The sequence below is a fragment of the Neovison vison genome, chromosome 6, assembly GCF_020171115.1.
Source record: "Neovison vison isolate M4711 chromosome 6, ASM_NN_V1, whole genome shotgun sequence".
In the NCBI taxonomy this organism is placed as follows: Eukaryota; Metazoa; Chordata; class Mammalia; order Carnivora; family Mustelidae; genus Neogale; species Neogale vison.
The window spans coordinates 102303648-102324290 of record NC_058096.1 but is presented as its reverse complement, the minus strand read 5'-3'; the positions used below and the strand labels follow the sequence as shown (position 1 = coordinate 102324290).

The 20643-nt window shown below is 38.5% G+C and overlaps 1 protein-coding gene across 1 annotated transcript in view; it reads right to left on the bottom strand.

Annotated features, from left to right (window-relative positions):
- Window positions 1-228: 228 nt before the first annotated feature.
- KCNMB2 (potassium calcium-activated channel subfamily M regulatory beta subunit 2) overlaps window positions 229-20643 on the bottom strand; it is a 239000-nt gene continuing 218585 nt past the window's right edge. Inside the window, exons 3-5 of the mRNA XM_044251819.1 lie at window positions 16968-17138; window positions 14363-14558; window positions 229-849 (exon numbers count right to left, since the gene is read on the bottom strand). Of these exons, the coding sequence (XP_044107754.1) occupies window positions 565-849; window positions 14363-14558; window positions 16968-17138 (652 nt within the window). The 3' untranslated portion in view covers window positions 229-564. The remainder of the gene's footprint in view (window positions 850-14362; window positions 14559-16967; window positions 17139-20643) is intronic.

Genomic DNA, 20643 nt, shown 5'->3' with positions numbered 1-20643 from the left:
TAAAAGAGAAATAACTGTCTGGATTTCCCCCCTTCTTTACAGTGATATGGTAGAAATATAAGGAAAATGCTTAACATCCTTTAATTACGAAATCTGGTCCCTTCACTTGCTACATGGCTCAGTTTTGAGTAAGAAAAGAAAAAATATTTTTGGCTGCAGCTTTAGTAAACAATGAATGATGAAAAATATTGCAGAAATGTCTTCAAGAAATCTGACAATTGAGAACACAAAATTTATCATGTTGATATCGTTTACATTCCTCCACAAAGCTTGGCAAATGAATAACTGAGCCCTGTTTTGGCAGAACGAGAGAAGGAAGTACTAGTTCCAGCATCAAAAGAAGATTATGAAAACAACTAACCAACACAAAACAGTTATTTCTTCTCCTGAATAATAAAGACACCATGTTTGCATATAGAACAGCTTTTGCATTATTGCTCTACGTATAAGAATATATTAAGGAACTCATAACAGACTGCACATTACAAACTTAAGGTTCTTTGGTGAAGAATGAAAGAAAACAGTATTTGAGCTTTAAAGAAAATGATCTCATCCATTTTGCTTTTATCTATTGATCCGTTGGATCCTCTCACAGAGCAGGGAGAGGTACTGTGTGAGTTTCACCATGGCAACGATTACCACGCCCCCAGCCATCATACATGTTGGCCAGAACAGTGAATGGAACAGCACATTGGAACTGTAGAGTTTGGTTAGGATGACACTCTTCTGGTTTCCTTCTGGGTCAGAATAGCAAGAGAACTGTTGATACTTCCTGAAGTTTTCCATGACGACATTCACCAGGGACATGGATTCTTCAAAATTTTTTCCACACTTAGGTATATAGGAGCACTGTGGAAAATGAGATAAACTGTTACCAGAAGATACTTTCTCTGTGTATATCTTGTACTAGGAAAAGATGGGATATTGAGGTCAACTTAATGATCTGTAAAATAACCATGATATTTATTCTTTTCATATTCAAACCCGTGTCTCCAGAAACCCTAAGACCTCACACAATAGAAAAAAAAAAAAACAATGTTTGTAGGTGTCTGACCCATATGTACCTAAACAGTTCTCCCATATATAGTTTAATTGTTGATTAGAATTTGATGACTCCAGTGGATTCTTTTGACCATAGCTAATAAGGTGAGTTTTAATTATTCCTTATTGAACATACTTTTAATTAGAGTGTCAGTCTTTCAGTCTTGTCTATCCATAGTAGTCCATGTAATATCAGAAGCTACCAGGTCTCTCAGGAAAAGTAGTTTATTCTTCTCTTTTTAGCTTGGCTTAATTTATTCAGCCAAGTCTACTTGGTCACATTGCTACTGTAGTCAAGGAAACAGCTATAATCTGTGGTGAGTTGCTGAAAAAGAACCCTGGAAATTGTATAGATATTGAATAGTTAAAGAGCTGTGATGAATTGACTGTGCCCAGTTAGCGTGACAAAATAACTTTTTCCATAAACCAAGGACAGATGAAACAGAACCAAATAAGTTTACTCTTCAACCATCACTCATCTGAAAATTTACACTATCCTTCCTTTGATCTTTTCACCTCTCTTATCTTTCTCATTATATCTCTTCTAGATGACTCTCCTTTCTTCCTATGTACTTAGGTCCTTGAATTTCTTTCTTTGTATCTCTTTTCCTTCCCTGCCTTGCCCTGATTCCTCACCTCACTTTATATTTTCACCTCTGCTCCCTCTTCCTGTCCTTTTCCCCTCCCCTGCCCTCTCTTTTCTAGATACAAATGAAATGAAAGAACTTCGAGTTTTTATTATTTATTGCATATACTTTTGAATACATTTTTTCCCTAATTTAAAAAGCAGTCTTTAAGGAGATGAAATCCTGTGATCCTTTTTCCTTGATCTGCAAATGGGCAGTGACAAAACTGATTTTTAAAAAAATTATTTTGAAAAAAAAAACATTTCTTACTGCTGTTACCAATTTATAAATCATGCTTACAAATATTCTCATCTATGACTATTTATTTATATATAATGTATTATTTGCCCCAGGGCACAGGTCTATGAATCATCAGGCTTGCACACTTCACAGCACTCACCATAGCACATACCCTCCCCAATGTCCATTACCCAGCCACTCTTTCCCTCCCCCTCATCCCCAGCAACCCTCAGTTTGTTTTGTGGATTATGGTTTGTCTCCCTCTCAATACCATTTTGTTTCATTTTTTCCCTCTCTACCCTCCATGACCCCCACCCTGCCTCTCAAATTCCTCATATCACAGAGATCATGTGATAATTGTCTTTCTCTGATAGACTTATTTCTGTCAGCATAATACCCTCTAGTTCCACCCACGTCATTGCAAATGGCAAGATTTTAAAAATTTTTTTTGGCATATCTATGACTTTTACCATGTGACTGGTACCCCAAAGGTTGTGCAGTACACAACTCTCAGAACTGTACGTGGAGACACAAATGAGGTGGGCTATTGTTGAACTTTGAGGTACATTGATGGAAGCTTTGGGGGTAGGATCCCAGAGACCTGTAGATTTCATGGGTAGAAAATATAAAAGAAATGGAATGAGTTCTGCTAATGGAGTATGTTTGGCTTACTTTTTTCTCTGATTGTATTAGTGGGCACACAGGCACCTAGCTTTGTTTATAGTACTGTAATAATTGGATTCTTTGACTCTAAACAGCAGGAAGATTCTTACTTAGTTAAGAATGGGGATTGAGCATGCTTAAAATAATGTTCTCATAGCAGGGCTGGTTGACACCTTCAAATTTAATCAGCTAAGAATAAATGTGAGTACACTCATAAATACGAGTACAGAAGAGAGCTGGCGCAAGCACAACATTAAGGGTCTGAAATTATCTCCAAAAAAAGCAGAATTTCTCAGTGAGTTACAACCTAGTATAAAATTAGCCTATGACTCCATGAAACAAATCTTCCACCAGTTGGATGTCTTTGGATCAAAAGGGTGTAAGGCAGGATGGAGATATCTACCTTGATTATTTTTTTCCTTCAAACCTGCTTCATGTCTTTATAGTTTTAAAAAAATGTTTTCTGAAGCAAATCATTACAAAAATCACAGACAAGCCATTTGTGGTTGAATTGAGACAGAACAAATTTAGATTACAAATGCATCAGCCTTCTGTATATTTTTGTGCCCAAACGGTTTATAGTAGTACTTTCTATGGCTAACAGTACTAAGTTATTGAAATGATCTCAATAAAAATGGAATTCCATTAAATATGGAGTTTTTTCTTTTCTTACGCTCTTGTGAATTGATCTGGCTTTTACATTTTTTTAAAGAAAGTTTATCAGTCAAATGACAATAATTCTGTCATCAGGTAAGATTCTTCCAAGTAAAATGAGATATAAAGTACTTTTGAGACTGTCTAGCAAGGTTACTATACAGGTTTAATACTGCTTATTAAAGTTTCAAGCCTTTGGGGTCTCAAATGTGCAATGGCCAGATAAAGCACATTCTGTACCTTATTGGACTGACTCTACCATATGTCATTCATTTACTTTTATTATTGGTCCTTCTTTTGTCATTATGGGTCCTTCTTTTGTCATTATGAATGCATGAGGTAGTATAATAAGCCCAAGTTGTGTTCTGTAGATCTGGTTACTGTGTTTCTATAGGCAATTTACTTGGCTGCTCAGAGTCAACTTCTTTAACTATACAAAGTGGTTAACAGAACCTTCCTGGCAGGGTTTGTGTGAAGATTAAATGATGAATATGCATAAAACCTCAATAAATTTTCATTTACATATTTATTATTGGAGTATCACATTGTCCATATGATCTTCTAAAGCCTTAACCAAGTGCCATATACTAAACTCTGAAACCTCTAAGTAGGGCAAAATTATTAGTTATGTGGTGTTCACAGTGGCAGTCCTGTTCGATGACTCATGTTCCTAGCTTTTGTGTCGCAAGAGATTTGACATTTGACTGAATCCTACACTAGGATTGTAGGCTTCTTTTTCTATGGTTCCAACTACAGTCATGTGTATGTTCTTGAAGCTGGTATGAATTTGGGGTGAAGATTTAATGATACCATGATTTTATCACATGCTTGGTGGATGATTTTGTGATTGGTTTAGAACACACAGAATGCATTTCAACAAATGGAAACTTTACTATCAATGCTTACTTGGAGAATGTAATGTAGACTGAGAAGAGAAAAATCCCGGCATTTTAAATCATATTTTTTTAGTTGGAGGTGTGGAATAAAAAAGATTTAACTTTTAGATTCTGTATAATAGATAACATAAGGGAGCATATGAGTACTAATTTTATATATACAAGACACTTAAGTACTAATCAAAGTATATTTTATATGTAAAGTATAAATATATAATATTTTACATATATTATATATACATATATATATATAAAATATGTATATATTTTACCATGACCTCGGGTCATTCTTCTCTTGGTGCTTTAACATATGGAAATAGAAACCTTACGAACCTCTGAGGCAGCTATTCAATGAAAGATTTAGTTTCACATCTCTTTTCTTAATCTGGACTTTTGTTAATACACCTTATTGCTCTCCCAAATCCCTTAAATTCTCCTTCGTATTGAAAACCAGAGAGCTGGCCCATGGGTACGACCTTTCCTCTCCCAGCTGAAGAAACCCCACTTGTGGCAACTTTTCTTGTTCCCCTTCCATGGCAATGATGGTGCAGCAATAGCATCTTTTCTACAATTCTTTGAAAAAGTGACTGAAACTTTTCTTAGCCTGACTTCTGGAATCTTACACATAAATAGAGTTATTTTTATTCAAATGACGGACAAAGTTTTGAGAAACTACCTGTTGGGCTTTGCTTGGACATGCTTTGCTAGACATGTGTGAAGCAAATAGTGACAGGCTTTCACCCTAAAAATAAAAGATGTGGGGAAAAGTGGAGGCAGGGGAATGGGGATGGTTTGGCTGAATAACCTCACAGGTCAGCCTCTTTTTTAAATGATGGTAGGAAAGGAGCTATTAGTTCTCAGCATCATCTCAAGGGAAGAATTTGTTCTTCATTTGTCCTTTTATAAAAAGGGAAGGGTTTTATAATCAGAGAGGGTTTAGAAATTTAATGAAATCCAATCAATGTTGAGTGTCTCTAATGTGCCAAGCAGCGCGCTAGACACAGCTATCAAGAACAGAAACAATACAAGACAGATCATTAGAAAGAGACAGGAAGGTATTACAAAACAATCATGGGGTGATACAGTGGGACCAGGAGCGAAGCTAAAAAGGCTTTGAGTAAAGATATATCCTTTGCAGAGGTGGGCCACAAATTTGTTCTCAGCACTTGTTAGTAGCCTTGGGATCCTAAGCCCATCATGATCATGAGATAAAAACAAAAATATCGCTCATGTGGAACAGAGATATTCTTGTTCTAAAGTCAGATGGAACTCTTTTTAGCATCTTCAGACAATGAATATTGTGCACATGTTTGGTAAGCCTGTCTGGTGTGTGATGTGTTAAGGTCTGTGCTCTGAGCTGGAGAAGAAGATGGGATTCCCATGTTCAGAGAGTGTAGAGATCAGCAGCTGGAAGCCTTGGGTTACTCTGGTTCGCAGGTGCATTTTGAACTTTCCAGTTTTTTGGGTAACCGGAATGGACAGAAGAGGTGAGAGTGCGAAATCAGATGTCCCTTTTTTTCCCTTTTGAGGCTTCTTGTTCCTCATCATCACTTCTAAAAAAGTGAATCCCACAAAATTTGGTTTATATTTGTTAGTTTGAACTTCTAGTGTCTACTTGACTTTGGCAAGTGGGGCCTTTTGAAATGTTTAGAAGTGGAAAGGAAAACAATTTACACTCTGCTATGCACTAACATTTCTTTCAGTATGAGACACAGGTACCTCCCAAGAGACATGTTTTTTGTTTTTTTTTTCCTGTGTTTCCCAGAGCTTTCACCTTTGTTACAATATTTCTGCTTGATTTGGAACAGAGGAGAAGTTAAAAGGACCTAGGTAGTTTCAGCAAATGTCTAATAGATACCCTTCAACTTAGAGTGCTAATTATGGGGATTTCATATGTCACATTTCCAGGCATGTTTCCCCCCCATCCTCCTCTTTGAGGGTGTACTTCTGTCTGTTTAATATCTATTCTGTGTAAACTCATGCTTAATACACAACCCTGACTTCCTTATGGGTCACAGGTAATTCTGTTCCATGTACAATGGCCTTTTGATCCTAAGCAGCTATTGGGATATGATGGAATGGGATGGATTCTTACCTGTTCACTAAAATATGCCATCTGAGGATAAATATTTCATAGAATTAGATTTTTCATCCTCTTAAGAGATGCTCTAATGTTTTTCTCGTTAAGAGATAGCAGGGTGAGGTGAAGAGACTTAGATTTTTATTCAGACCTAATTAGTTAGTGAATGTGTGACTTAGGGAAAATTATTTCATTTTCTGAGCTTAGTTACATTATTGCAAAAAGTGGAGATGATAATGATACCTAGTGTGTGGGGTTGCTGCTCTAATTAAGTAAGTTCATGTAAAATATTTAATACAATGCCTGGCAGGCTGTAAACTCTTGATGAAATTTGACTATAATTTTAGGAGTGTGGTTTTAGTCAGGATCAAATGAGATGATTTTTACGAAGTTCTCACCAGAGTTCTGGGGACACAGTATATAGCAGACACTTGATAAATGTTTGATCCTTTTATTTCTTATCTAGATTTTCAACTTCTCTTTCATTTCTTCCCTTTTATCCTTACCCTACCAATGCAATGCAGAGGAATTAAGTGCTTCCAAGATTTGCAGGATTTGGGAATCTCACAGCATCCAAACTCAAAGCTCAGTAAAATCTAAAGCAGTGGTTCTTTCACTGGCTACTGTCTGGAGACATTTTTAGTTGTCTCAGTTGAAGGGAGGATGATGCTGGACATTTAGTGGGTAAAGGCCAGGGATGCTGCTAGATATCCTACACTGTACAAGGCAGAACCCACCCTCATAGAACACAGAATTATCTCACCCAAAATACTGGTAATGCTGAGGTTGAGAAAGCCCGGTCTAGATATGTATATTTTCTGCATTTAGGCAACCCAGTAGGCTTCAGAATGGGTGATGAAAGCAATGGTGGGGAGTCTGAAGTTGCAAATAATTGGCTGGTTTATAGAACTTACTCTCTTCCAAAAATAGCTATCTTCCCCATGATAATTATCAATAAAATATAATATAATATAATATGGTACTATCCACATACCAAAGAATGGATGTGATATTTGTTCTTTGTGCCTATTTCTGGAACAGAGCACCTAAAACCCTTGAAATTTCCCAAGTGATAAGAGCTATAAAGATGTCTTTTGTTAGGTGAATAAGGTTACTTGGTACCACATGTAAGGATGGGGCTGGCTGCCAGGAGAACCACCCATGTGATTAGAGGGTTAGAGCTTTCAGTCTTAATCCCTGACCTCCTGTTAGAAGGGCTGGAGACTGAATCAATTGCCAAAGGCTAATGGTTTAATCAATCATGCCTATATATGGTAACCTCCATAAAACCCCAAAGGACAGGGTTGGGAGAGTTTCCAGGTTGGTGAATACAGGGAGATTTGGGGAGAGTGGCATGCTTGAAGAGAGCTCTGTGCCCTTCCTTTTACTTAACCCTATATGGCTCTTCCATCTGGCTGAGTTCTGTCATTTTAAAGTAAGCTGGGACTCTAATAATCAAAACGTGTCTCTGAGGGGCACCTGGGTGGCTCAGTGGGTTAAAGCCTCTGCCTTCGGCTCGGGTCATGATCCCAGAGTCCTGGGATCGAGCCCCACATCAGGCTCTCTGCTCAGTAGGGAGCCTGCTTCCTCCTCTCTCTCTCTCTGCCTCTCAGCCTACTTGTGATCTCTGTCTGTCAAATAAATAAACAAAATCTTTAAAAAAAAAAAAAGTGTCTCAGTTTGTGCTCTACTCTAGCAAATTAATTGAGCTTAAGTAGGGCATTGTTGGAAGCTCTGATAAGCAGGGCTTGTGACTGGTCTCTGAACTCAGGTGGGGGTAGTCTTGTGGGACAGAACTCTCAGTTTATACAATCTAATGCTATCTTTGGGTAGATAGCATCAGATTTGAATAGAATTGTAGGACACCCAGCTGGTTTTGGAGAATTGCTTGATGGTGTGAGAAACACCCCCTCCTCCTGCCCCCCCTCACTCTAATTGGGTTCAGAATCCCTTGAAAGGATATATTTTCTTGTTTTTAGAAAACTCCATTCTCTTTTTTTTATGTTCCAAGATTCATTGTCTATGCACCACACCCAGTGCTCCATGCAATATGTGCCCTCCTTAATACCCACCACTAGGCTCACCCATCCCCCCAACTCCCTCCCCTCCATACTGGATAGTCATGTTTAGAGAATCCCTGGTAGGCAGAATAGGTTTTAAACTCCCAAAAGGAGATCAGCGTTGAAGAATTTCACAACCATAGTGAATTAATAATAGCCACTGTTCATGATTCCTCTGATGGCCTTGTGGCCCTGAGAGGTAGGGGCCCTGGAGCCCACTTGCAGCTTCCTGGAACAGTCAGCCAATAGCTCTACAAGAGTATGCTAGCTAATCAGCTTAAGCAGCTCCAACTGTAATGTTGACAAGAAGGTGGGCACTGGGTTTAAAGGCTAAAAAAGAAAGTATACGAGAGAGTGTGAAAATTTAAAAATAAAATTCTTTTGGCTATTTTCTACAAAGATACATACAGCTTGACTGATACTCTTTGCATCCTGTTTTCTCAGGTTAAACAGGGTCAGTAAGCCTTATGTGTGTCAGTAAAATTCTGCCCACTTCTTGGTAACTCTGGGGAAGACTATTATTTTTAGTGAGCTAGGGAGAGGATAATAGGAAAGAAAGATCCACATAGAGATTGTTTTTATGTTTTCCCCAGGAATATTCTATATATTCCTCATATTGCATGAAAATTATGGTTTAATAAACTTCAAATATAGAGGTAACTGAATTTTCAATATATATATTTCTTTTTTCTTTTTCTTTTTTTAAATTTAAATTCAGTTAGTCAACCTATAGCTATCACTAGTTTTAGATGTAGCGTTCAACAATCCGTCAGTTGTGTATAACACCCAATGCTCATTGCCTCATGTGCCCTCCTTAATGGCCATCACTCAATTACCCCACCCTCCCACCCACCTCCCCTCTGGGAACCCTCAGTTTGCTTCCTATAGTTAAGAGTCTCTCACGGTTTTTCTCCCTCTCTGATGACTTCACATTCAGTTTTTCCTCTCTTCCCCTAGGATCCTCGGCGCTGTTTCTTATGTTCTGCATATGAGTGAAACCATATGATTGTTGTCTTTCTCTGATTGACTAATTACATATATTTCTGCTTAAAGGCAGAGGACAACTATCCAGGTGTGAAGAGATTCAGGCCAGGAATGCGAGCCACCTCTGGTGTTACCTTTTCCTTGAGAGTATATGCTGATTCTAGAAGGGGGCTGAGAGTACTGAATGGCATTTGGGACAGCCTTGCAGAGCTGGGTGCAGGACCCATCACCGAAGGCCTATCAGGTAGGGGGTCTGATGACCTTCCATTCACTTTGTGTTGGTACCCTAAGGACTGCATCCTAGGAAAAATGGCAACCTGAAGTAGACATATCCTCAAAGGGACTTGAGTTCAGACTTGTATATCTCAAGTTTATGAAGTGAGAATGAGGTGATCATGTATGGCCCATGCATCCAGGAGCCTGGCAGAAGCAAATGGAAATATGTTTTGGAAAAGATGACATGATGATGTCACCCTAGGCTTAAAATTATTCTTATAAATGATTTTGCAAATATGATCCCTGATGAAAAATTACCAGATATTACAAGACATGAAAAAAAGCAGGAGAAGAAAATCAAATAGCATAGGCACATAGCAGCTCTGGATATTGAAGTCCTCAAGATAAACTTTAAAATAACTCTAATTTTATTTTTTATGTTGAAGGACTTAAAAGATAAAAATGAGGATATTTCAGAAAACCAGAAATGGCAAAACAGACTCCAATGGATAGTCTCAAAATGAACAATATAATAGGAGAAATTAAGAATGCAATGGTGGGTTTAACAGTAGATTTGTCAGAGCTGAGGAATGAATTACAAATTAGAAGATGGGTGAGAATACAGAATGAAGCACAGACAGATTAAAAAGAGAGAAAGTAAGTACACAGGAGATACAAAGAGAAAGCTTAGCATATGGCCAGTTGGAGTGCAAAAAGGAGAAACAGAAGTGAATTGGGGCAGAGATATATTTGATGAAATATTGACTGAGAACTTTCCAAAATTGTTGAAGAGTATCAAGAAACAGTGAAGGAAGCTTAGGGAATGCTAAGCAGACAAATAGGTAAAGGCGTACTCTGCCATATAACAGTTAAACTGTGGAAAACCAAATCAACTCATCTTTTAAATAAACCAAGATTACCTTCAAAGAAGCAGCAATTAGACTGAGAGCCAATTTTTATTTTTCTTTAAAGATTTCATTTATCTATCTATTTATTTATTTATTTATCAGAGAGGTAGAGAACTCACAAGCAGACAGAGTGGCAGGCAGAGGTGGAGACAGAAGCAGGCTCCCTGCCAAGCAAGGAGCCTGATGCGGAACTCAGTTCCAGGACCCTGGGATCATGACCTGAGCTGGATGCAGCAACTTAACTGATTGAGCCATCCAGGCATCCCCTGAGAGCCAATTTTTAAACAGTAGTAATGCTCACCAGAAAACAATGGAATATTTCTGAGGTGCAGGAACAAAATACTAGCCAAGTTAGAATTTTATGTCCAGTGAATGTATTCTTCAAGTAATAATGTCTGCATAAACTTAGCATGTCTATAGAATAAAATGGAAATATATGTAAGTTGGAACGATAATAAGTAGGAGTGAAGATGTTTTATTTAATGTCCTTAAGTAGTCAAGATTGCAAGTTGTAATATCTAGGCTAACCCCTACAAGAATAGTAATGCAACCGGTAACTTCCAAGGAAAAAAGGGGGATGGATGGGATTATAAAAATAATCCACTGAGGAAAGTGTTGTCTTTTCATAAGTGGACTTGGGCAAATGGCTGTCCACATGAGAAAAAAAGAGAAACCCAGCAGCCAGACTCCTGTGTAAAAATCAATTCTACTCTAAATATATTCTAAATGTGAAGAGATCGTATTCTAAATGTGGAAGGAGAAATAATAATGTTTCTAGAAGATAATTTAGGAGAGTGACTTTGTGAACTCAGGACAAGTAAAGACCTTTTAAACAGGAGAACAAAATACCAGAAAACCAAACCAAACCAACCAACCAAACAAAAAGATAACCCCCCCCAAAAAACCAACAACAAAAACCCTCCCCAAAACCCAAACATCAAAACAACCACCACCACCTCCACAACAGCAAAAACAGATTGACAAAATTTGACAATATTGAAATTAGAAAGTTCTTTCTTTCGAAGACATCATTAAGGGAGTGAAAAGGCCATAGAATGAGAGAAAATATTTGCAACACATAAAACCAACAGAAGTTCATATCTATATATAAAAATTCCTATAATGAACATGAAGAAGAAACAATCTGATAGAAAAATGAACAAGGGAATGGAACAGAGATTGTATAAAAGAGGATATCCAGGGGCTCCTGGGTGGCTCAGTGGGTTAAGCCTCTGCCTTTGGCTCAAGTCATGATCTCAGGGTTCTGGGATCCAGCCCAGCATCTGGGTTCTCTTCTCAGCAGGGAGCCTGCTTCCCCCCTCTCTCTGCCTACTGTTCTGCCTACTTGTGATTTTTCCCTCTGTCAAATAAATAAATAAAATCTTTTTTTTTTAATAATGAATACTGTTTTTCTGAAAATAAATAAATTGGGAAAAAAAAAAAGAGGATATCCAGATGGTCAATAAATAAATGAAAAGGCGGTTGGCAACATTAGTGATCAGAATCCCAAGGAAATATCACTACATTAGCTAAAATTAAAATTACAGATGTTACCAAGTGTTGGTAAGGATCTGAAACAATAAAAACTCTTGTATCTTCAGGGTTGGTGGGAGTTTGGAGAAACATTTGGTGTTATCTACTAAACTTTCAGATAGGTGTACCCTGTGATCTAGAGATTTCATTTCCAGGTTTTACCCAACAGAAGTGTGTGTGCTTGTGTACCAAGAGCCTTTGTATGAGAGTATTCATGGAAGAATTATTTGCAGAAGCCCCAAACTATACATGACTCAAAATGTCCATCAAAAGTAGCATGAATAAATAAACTGGCACATTCATATAATGGGATAAGATACAATAATGAAAATGAATGAGCTACCACCAAGTGGAATGGCTCTAACAACCATGTTATGTGAAAGAAGCCAGACATGAAGGGAAATACTCTGTATAATTCTATTTACATAATGTTTAAAAACCAGGCAAAATTAAATAATGTCTAAGGATATATGCTTAGCTGAAAACACTGCAAAGAAAAATACAAAAAAAAGGTAATTGCTGTATAGTTGTTATATTTGGCAGGATACAAAGCCTATAGTTATTTTAGGGGTATGAGGGGTATTTTTGTGGTGCAGGAAATATTTTATTTCTCTATTCTCATGGTGATCTCTGTAATAAATGCTTGTACTGCACCCTCTTTCCTTTCTTGCATGTTTCTGTATGTGTGTTATAATTCACAGTTAAAAATAAGGTCAGAGGGCAAATAAACCAAACAATGACCTAGTATCGTGCTGACAGCAAACAGATACTGGTCCTAAATTTTTAACTGAGCCTTTCTGTGGTAGGTTCACTCCCTGTTTATAGCCTAAATAATGCATTCACAGGGCTGTGTAATAAAATGTCAAAATGAGGAAATGGAAATTTGTTCTACTTTTGGATGCCTTTTCAACTTTGGTCAATTTCCAGTTCCAAGGAGATCTGAGAGTTTTATAGGCATTCACCATTACAGGTCAGCTTTGATTTAAAGATCTGACTTGAGGGAAGATCTTGAAAAACAAACACTTGTGGGAGAGCTAAGCTTTATATATTTGCAGAACAGGGTTAGGATCGGTATTATACGTGGCTGCCACAAACGGAAGGAAATCAGAGCAGACATTTTCAAATGACAGTCTCTGAAATATTCATTACGTTCAGTCCTCAGAGATACCTTCAAAGATTCTTTTAAGTTATCGTAACCAAAAGGCAAGGTGGATTTTCTTATTTTGTGTCAATATATGACAAAGCAAATCTTATGCTCTATCATCTAATTTCCAAAGCATGGCATTTTCTCAATACATATAATATGTATCATTTAGGTGCTGATAATTGTGGTGCAAATTCATTTTTCCAAGAAAGAGTGGGGCTCATGAGAGTTGTATCTTAGTAATGAGAGCCAGTTGTCCTACTGGAGAGTAGCGTCAGGTTCTCTTGGCATATCTAAATTGCTACCATGAACCGAAAGCTCAATATATTTAACTTAAAACTGATAATGGCAGGTAGGTTCTGTTGGCACTTACTGGTGATCCCAGACCTTATAAATGCAAGTGTTGTGTACAGCTTTCATACATACACATTAGTTGAGCATCCACCCAGTGGATTTGAATATATCAGTGCTGGAAAATTCAGTCTCTATGAATATAACTTATATAAAAAAAGAAACACAGGGGCGCCTGGGTGGCACAGTGGGTTGGGCCACTGCCTTCGGCTCAGGTCATGATCTCGGGGTCCTGGGAGGGAGTCCCGCATCGGGCTCTCTGCTCAGCGGGGAGCCTGCTTCCTCCTCTCTCTCTCTGCCTGCCTCTCTGCCTACTTGTGATCTCTCTCTGTCAAGTAAATAAATAAAATCTTTAAAAAAAAAAAAAAAAGAAAAGAAACACAGACACACACACACTATGACCATGACCTGTGCCAGGCACTGTGGTCTGCTCCACACCTTACATACACAGTCCTGATCCTCAGAATGACCTTGCAAAGATGTTAGGAGAAAAGGAAGCTGAAGCTCAGAGAGATTAAGTTACATCCCCAAGACCACAGAACTAAGTGACAGTGACTATGGGAAAGGAAAATACAGGTTTACTCTGGTGCTCTCAGGTATACAATGAATATTTGTTTGCTTGTTGGTTTGTTTTTGGCTTGTATGACTTGGGCTAAGCTGCACATTTGCTTTGAAAGACTCAGTCTATTTGTATATGAATGATAGGGTGTTTACGCTTCTAGATGAAAGTAAAGGATAAATCTGCAGTACCATGAAAGGAGGGAATGATTTGTCTGCAACATGCACAGGAGATAAATGTCTCCCAGGCAAGAGTCAAATAGTTCTGTGAATGGGTGAAGCAGGGCCTGCTTTCTAATGGTATTTTCCTTTGACATGCTGGCACAGGGGAAGTTCAGAGGGAGATGGGCTGAGTTTGGGTGCTCTGTGGGGGTGACTGAAATGCAGTGTGCTAATGCCACACCCTACCTTCTGATTGATTTTCATGGTCTCTTCTGTGTGGTAGAGAAGGAGCTTTTCACCAGAAGAAGTCAGGTTAACATACACCTGGAGGCAGGGGTACTGAGAGAGTTTCCAGCAGTCCGGACCACAGCTGAAGGAGCAATTAAAGGTTTCTGTGATGGACGCATTCACCAAGGTGCACTGAGACTTTTCCGTCCACACGCTGCAGAGAGAGCGGAGAGGAAACACAGACCCAGTTACTAAGAACCAGGAAGGTGTCTATCAGAGGGGATCGTCTGTTGGTTCCTTAACCTGAAAAATCTTTTCCAAATCTATCATACAATCTATTTGTTAGCGTTTATGCCTTAAATAGAACAGCTTTAGGCAAACTATAATATAAACATGGATAAACTTTGCCTGGCACCTGAACACTTTTCCAGTGACTTCTGTCAGACATACTTTAATGTCCAATGCTTGCTTTAAGTTAGATTTTTACTTCCTTCTCACATTTGCTGGTAGCATAAGGCATCTTTTATATCACAGCCTATAGTCACCCTGAGTTCTACCTTGTAAGCAGCTTCCTGCCACATGCCAGGCCTCACTTGCAATGTCTGCCCAGTTTGTAGGCAGTGAAGGTATGGGGGAGAAGGGGAGGGAAGATGGTAGAGGGCTGGAGGGGCTTGACTTCTAACTTGATAGACAGAAGGACTGCGATTTATTTCTTCATAGTCTTTCTAATAAGGGAGAAAATGTAACTCCATCCTTTTATTCTACCAAAAGCAATCACTTGTGACATCTGTCTTTACCCTAATTGGTGCTTTATATACATTTCCAAAACTTTGTAAGTTGGTTTAATTTTTTTTTTTTAAACATGAGGGTCAGAGAAATCAGGAAACATGTAAAGGCACACAGCTAGTAAGTGATGGAAATGGTGATTCTACCTACTCCTGTATGTCTCTAAGGCCTAAGCTCATTCCATGGTACTGTGTTACCTCCCTTTGCACACAGTGGCAAGGAGGCCCTTTTGTGGAGATAATGGGTTCACGTCAGTGCCCTGGGAGCCTCTATTAGAAAGATTAAAAAAAGAAAAAAACAAACAAACCTCCAGCTGCTCATTGGTTAGTTTTTCATTCCAAAATGCTTATAATTTTATAATCAAGGATAATATTTGTGATTAAGAAGTGACACATTAGCAATCAAAGTTTTACTTCTGGGTATAAACTGATTACTGTAATAATCAGAAAACAGCACATTTTCTTTGCAGATTAATACCCCTTCCTTTTGTGGACATGTGTTGACTTCCCTTTTCATGTCCAACTTCATGCCAGTGGCAGGATCCTAGCCCTTACCCGCTCTGGTGTGGCAAATTGTATTTTCCTAGGGCATGGATGGTCAGATTTTGCTTATACAAAGGGGAAAAAAGTCTTAGATGGTTCTTAGCAGATGTGAAGATCTGAAAGTGGTTTTGGAATCAGTGAACACTCAGGCCTGAGGCATCAGCGCTTTCATTGAGAAGGAGCACAGCTGAAGGCATCAGAGACACAGAGCGGAGCAGCCACAAATGGGAAAGATGATGCCTTAATTTTAGCAAATTACTGTATTTCTGCTAGATTTTGCTTCTAAAATGAAAGTATTAATTTAGGTGGAGAAATGAATGCTACAAAATGGTTTGATTCTCTTTCAGATCGAAATCTCAAATTTTCATTTGAAAGGGCCTCGTTTCCTTAAGCTGAACCACTGTGAGACTCTCCCCATTTTAGTTACAGCAATGCCAGGCTCCCCTGTGCTCAGAGTGTCCAATTTATGGACAACAGTTAGCTAGAGAGGCTGTGGGGGATTTATCATGCGGCTTACTCAGGGGGAAATACACTTGCTCTTTCAGTATTTAATTGCCTCCCTATCTATTCAGTAAACCTAGAGCAAGTATTAAAATGAAAAGGGTTCAAACTTGTTATTGTTCAAAGTTGATGGATAGCAGTCTTTCTCAGGCTTGACAGCACATTAGGATCATGGGGTGGTGGGGGAGGGGGAACTTCGAAAGATGCTGGTAACTGGGTCCCACTACAGACCATTAAATCTGACCTTCTAGGGTGATTGTGGAGGGTTCTGGGCATCGGTAATTTTAAAGTTTCCCAGAAAATGTAAATTTGTAGTTAAGAACCACCAATGTGTGGGGTGATGAAGAGGGGTGTGGGCTAGAAAAGGAAAACTGGTGGAGAACAAAGGTGTGAAGAGGCAAGAATAGGGACTCTGGAATGAGTGGGATGTGGGTTTGAATCTTATCTATGCCATATGCTATTTTGTGTGATATCAAGCAAATTATAGCCATCTTGAGCCTCAGTTTGGCCATTTTTATAATGAGTATATTCATATCAAACTTCCATTATAAAGTATCCATGAACATTAAGCAAGTCATGCATGGAAAGTCCCTGCACATAGTAGGCAGCCTATACACAGAACTATTTTTATCATTATTATTTGATAACATTATTAAAAATATTATGTGCCAGGCACTGTACAACATACTTATTGGGAAAGAAGGTGAGGAAGAGGAGCTTAAGGCCGACAAGCTAGGGAGAGGAAGGAGAAGGAGAAGACCAACGACCGTGTCCCAACCACCCAAAGGTATTACCTCTGCATGTATGAGCGCAGGAGTGTGATTCCCAGCAGAAAGTACATCATGATGGAGCAGACCATCATGGCCAGTCCCAGGAGAATGGCCCGGTCCTCTCCTGCTTTCAGTGCTGTGACAGTTTTCCTTTTGTCCAGGAGGTCGTGGTCCCTGATTTTTTGGTAAATATTTCTGAGGTTGAAAATAATACAGTCTTACATGAAGTTCATGGTTAATCAGCACACCCCTAAAGAGTGGGTAAATCTCTGCTCATGCCTTCCTAAGGGCAGAGGAGCCTAGGGGAGCCCTCCAAACCTACCTGAATACAACCAGATCCCAGCATGTGACTGACAGTTGCCTCCCAACACACACATATACACAACAACCTTGAGCAGAAACAAGTCACTCTTTTTTACGTGGGGCCCATGTCTAATTGGAAATACTTTTTCCTTCTCTTAAATCTAAAGAAAGCACTCCCTTCAACTCTTAAAATACTGCTTTAGATTTGCCATTTAACCTCCAGCTGGTCATCATTGATCTTTTTATACTCTCTGAATACCTAATGGAGCATTAATTCAAATAAATGGCAGTAGACATCAGGAATCTATCAACTTAATACCTTATTTCCCTTCAGTAGTAATAGACAGAAGTTATTTTGGTTAACATTTTTCCTCAAGCTCAGGGTTGCTTAGGGCTCTGTTGACTTGAGATTTATAAGCAATGTGAAAATGCGGAGTGGTGACCCAGTCTTTTTTTTAATAGGTATAAACACTTGACTGAGTTCTGAAAAATATCATTCAGGGCCAGACTCCATAACTTTCGATAGTTTTATTAGTATTTTTTTTTTTTTTTGGAGCAGAAACATAGGGTAAGAAAAAACATGAGATTGGACCAAACTGGCTCCTGATTTTGAAACCCAATTTCCCCACTTACTACCTATGTGACCAATGCAAACTCCTATCTTTCTGATTCCCAGTTTCCTGGGAATAATGATTAACTGAGACCTAAGTAAATTATCCAGGGGAATGATGACATGAAGCATTTAACAAGTGCTGCCATTGGAAAATGGGGTGGGGGACTACAGCTCTATGATAGGAACATCAAAATATCCCAAAATTGCTACAATCTTCCAAAGAATTTCTAAACAACAGAATGGCAGAAAAATGAATAGTGTAGAAAACTTAGGAGTGAAAGACTGGATCTGAAATAAGATCTGGAGAAGACAGAAAAGAAGTTGCTGGGGTCTGGATGCTTGGAGAGATAAGTGAGAACTGTTTTTTTTTTTTTTTTTAAGAAGCATTGAGTATAATTAAATATAGTCCAGAGTTAGATACAATTTAATAATAGTCCAATTCCAAAACAAAAGTTGTTATAAGTGAGGCCATGAAATTTCCTAACACTTGATTTTAATACATTGCACTAAGTTTCTAAAACAACTCAAAGGAACCAATATTTACAGTAGATGGAATATTTATGAAAAATCTGGCATCAGGTATATATGTATGTATATGTGTGTGTGTGTTTGTGTGTGTGTGTGTGTTGTGTATAGAACCCAAGATTATGTGAACTAGGAACAGATGTATATCTTAACAGCCATACTAGGTGTGCAAGGGTTAAGATCGGGATTTATAAATGCTTTTTAAAGCATGGGGTTTGGGGAAAAAAGCAGGCACCTTGTTTTCAAAACCTGAAGTTTTTCTCAGGACTGAAGTCAAAATTGTAACTGTCACAGAAATTTGGGATTTGGTAAAACAGATGACCAGGGAAGAGGCAGCTCAGAGTACTTTAGTTTCTATTTTGAGAAGGGAGATTTGGATCACAGGGGTCCAGGAGTAGGGGAGTTGATGACCTTATTTAGGGTCTGGGAATAGAGAGGAAGATAATTAGAAAGGTGAAAATGGAGAAAGAATCTCTTACACCCTTTTTTAAGCGTTAGGCAAGAAGCCAATATACACAAAGAATAACTTCAGATTTTCCTTTAAATTTTTATCACTAGTTATTCTTTATGCTTGGAAAAGAAACCAGAGTAAAATCCAGAATGGAAGTTTCAGGGGAAGGAAGAGATGCCTATTATTTGTACAATTGTGGGTATATTCAGGGCTTCTGTTTAGCTTTGTGCTCCGAGATGGCCTTCCTGACGCTTATGGTTTGCATGTCATTCTGGTTGGCTAGTTCATTCTGGGCTGGTTGTTAGATATTTTGATTCCCTGTAGAAGTGTGAGAACGTGTATGGATTTAATTGATTTCCAGAAGGTTTTAAGGCATTTATTAATTTAATTATTAGAGCGTAAAATTAACCAATTAGCTTTTTATTATTTACAGTTCTCTTCATGACGTAGTGTATACAAATCTACTGTTTCCATGAAGAGTGGACCCATTGTAGCAGGAGAATCGTCGTGAAATAGAAGCCATCTTTCTGTGGTTGTGTTCTTCACAACTCCTCCCTCTTCTCACTCCCTGCTGCTCATTATCCTCAGTGCCAGAAGTCCTGACAGCCCATATCTTCCATTATTCTCCAGCTGCCAAGCCCAGCTCCTCCAGACTAGCTGCTCTGCTCTGTTTTTGATTTCCATAGACTGGCCACCACCCACCCTCTAAGTTTTTCTATTTGTTTCTTGAGATTTCCTTTGGAAAATGTAAGATTTATTTCAAACCCTTTTAAACTTGACTCCTTATTAGCTTGAACTAAAAAAAAAAAAAAAATCTGTGCCCATTAGCTACTAAAGCCAGTAGTAGGCAGGAAGAGATGGGCTCAGTCTTTGAGTGACTTCAAAGAGCTGTTGTAAAGTGATGTTTCTAGGCTATTATTTATCAAAATGTATTTAATTGTGATGGCTGCCTCTGAGATTTGCATTTCCTGCAGATGGAAGCCAGCAAAGGAAAGCAGCAGTCTCACAATTCCAGAGGATTAGGCTGTCACTAGACATCACTTATGTCAGTCCATACCCATGAAAGATGCAGTGTAATCAGTCAGTTATGTCACCAGGACTAGAAGCATATAAAAAAGATTCAAATGAGCAATTAAAAAAAATCACAATTTGAAAATGGTTAACAAATGTTCTTTCTATGCTCTGAAATTTGTAGAGAAGAAGGAGAATGATTGGTTTTCACACAGGACAAAAGGTATCTAGGAGATCAGGATACTACTCAGCAAAAAGAAAGTGGATGAGTGGGGTGGGCCGTACCCAGGAAATTCATCAATAAGTTATTATTGAATTCATCGATAAATTAAGGAAGGAATGATATGGGAGAACAAAGAGCTCAGTTTAAGTCCACAAACTTATCTTGAGGGCTGATAGCCTTTAATTACTGGGTTCTTGCCCAAGACACACATGAAAATAAGTATCAACATAAGGTAGTAAATTTAATGATGGAGCAATTCACAGAGTGAGTACAAAGAGGAGTGATTTTTCCTATAGCCTGAGAAAGACGGACAGAAAGCAATAAGGCATTAAGGTTAGGGAAAGCTTCCTGGAGGTAATGCCTTAACCAGAATCTTCAAGATTACATCAGAGTTAACCAAATGGGACAGGGACTCAAGGGTATTTCAGACAGAAGGAATCACATGAATGAAGGGATGAAGATTTGCAACTGTATGGTGGCTGTCAGAAACGACAAACATTTTTGTATTACTGGGATGAGTATGATGCCAGGGAAATGGGACAGATGAGTTTGGGAAGGTGGTAGGTCATAAAGG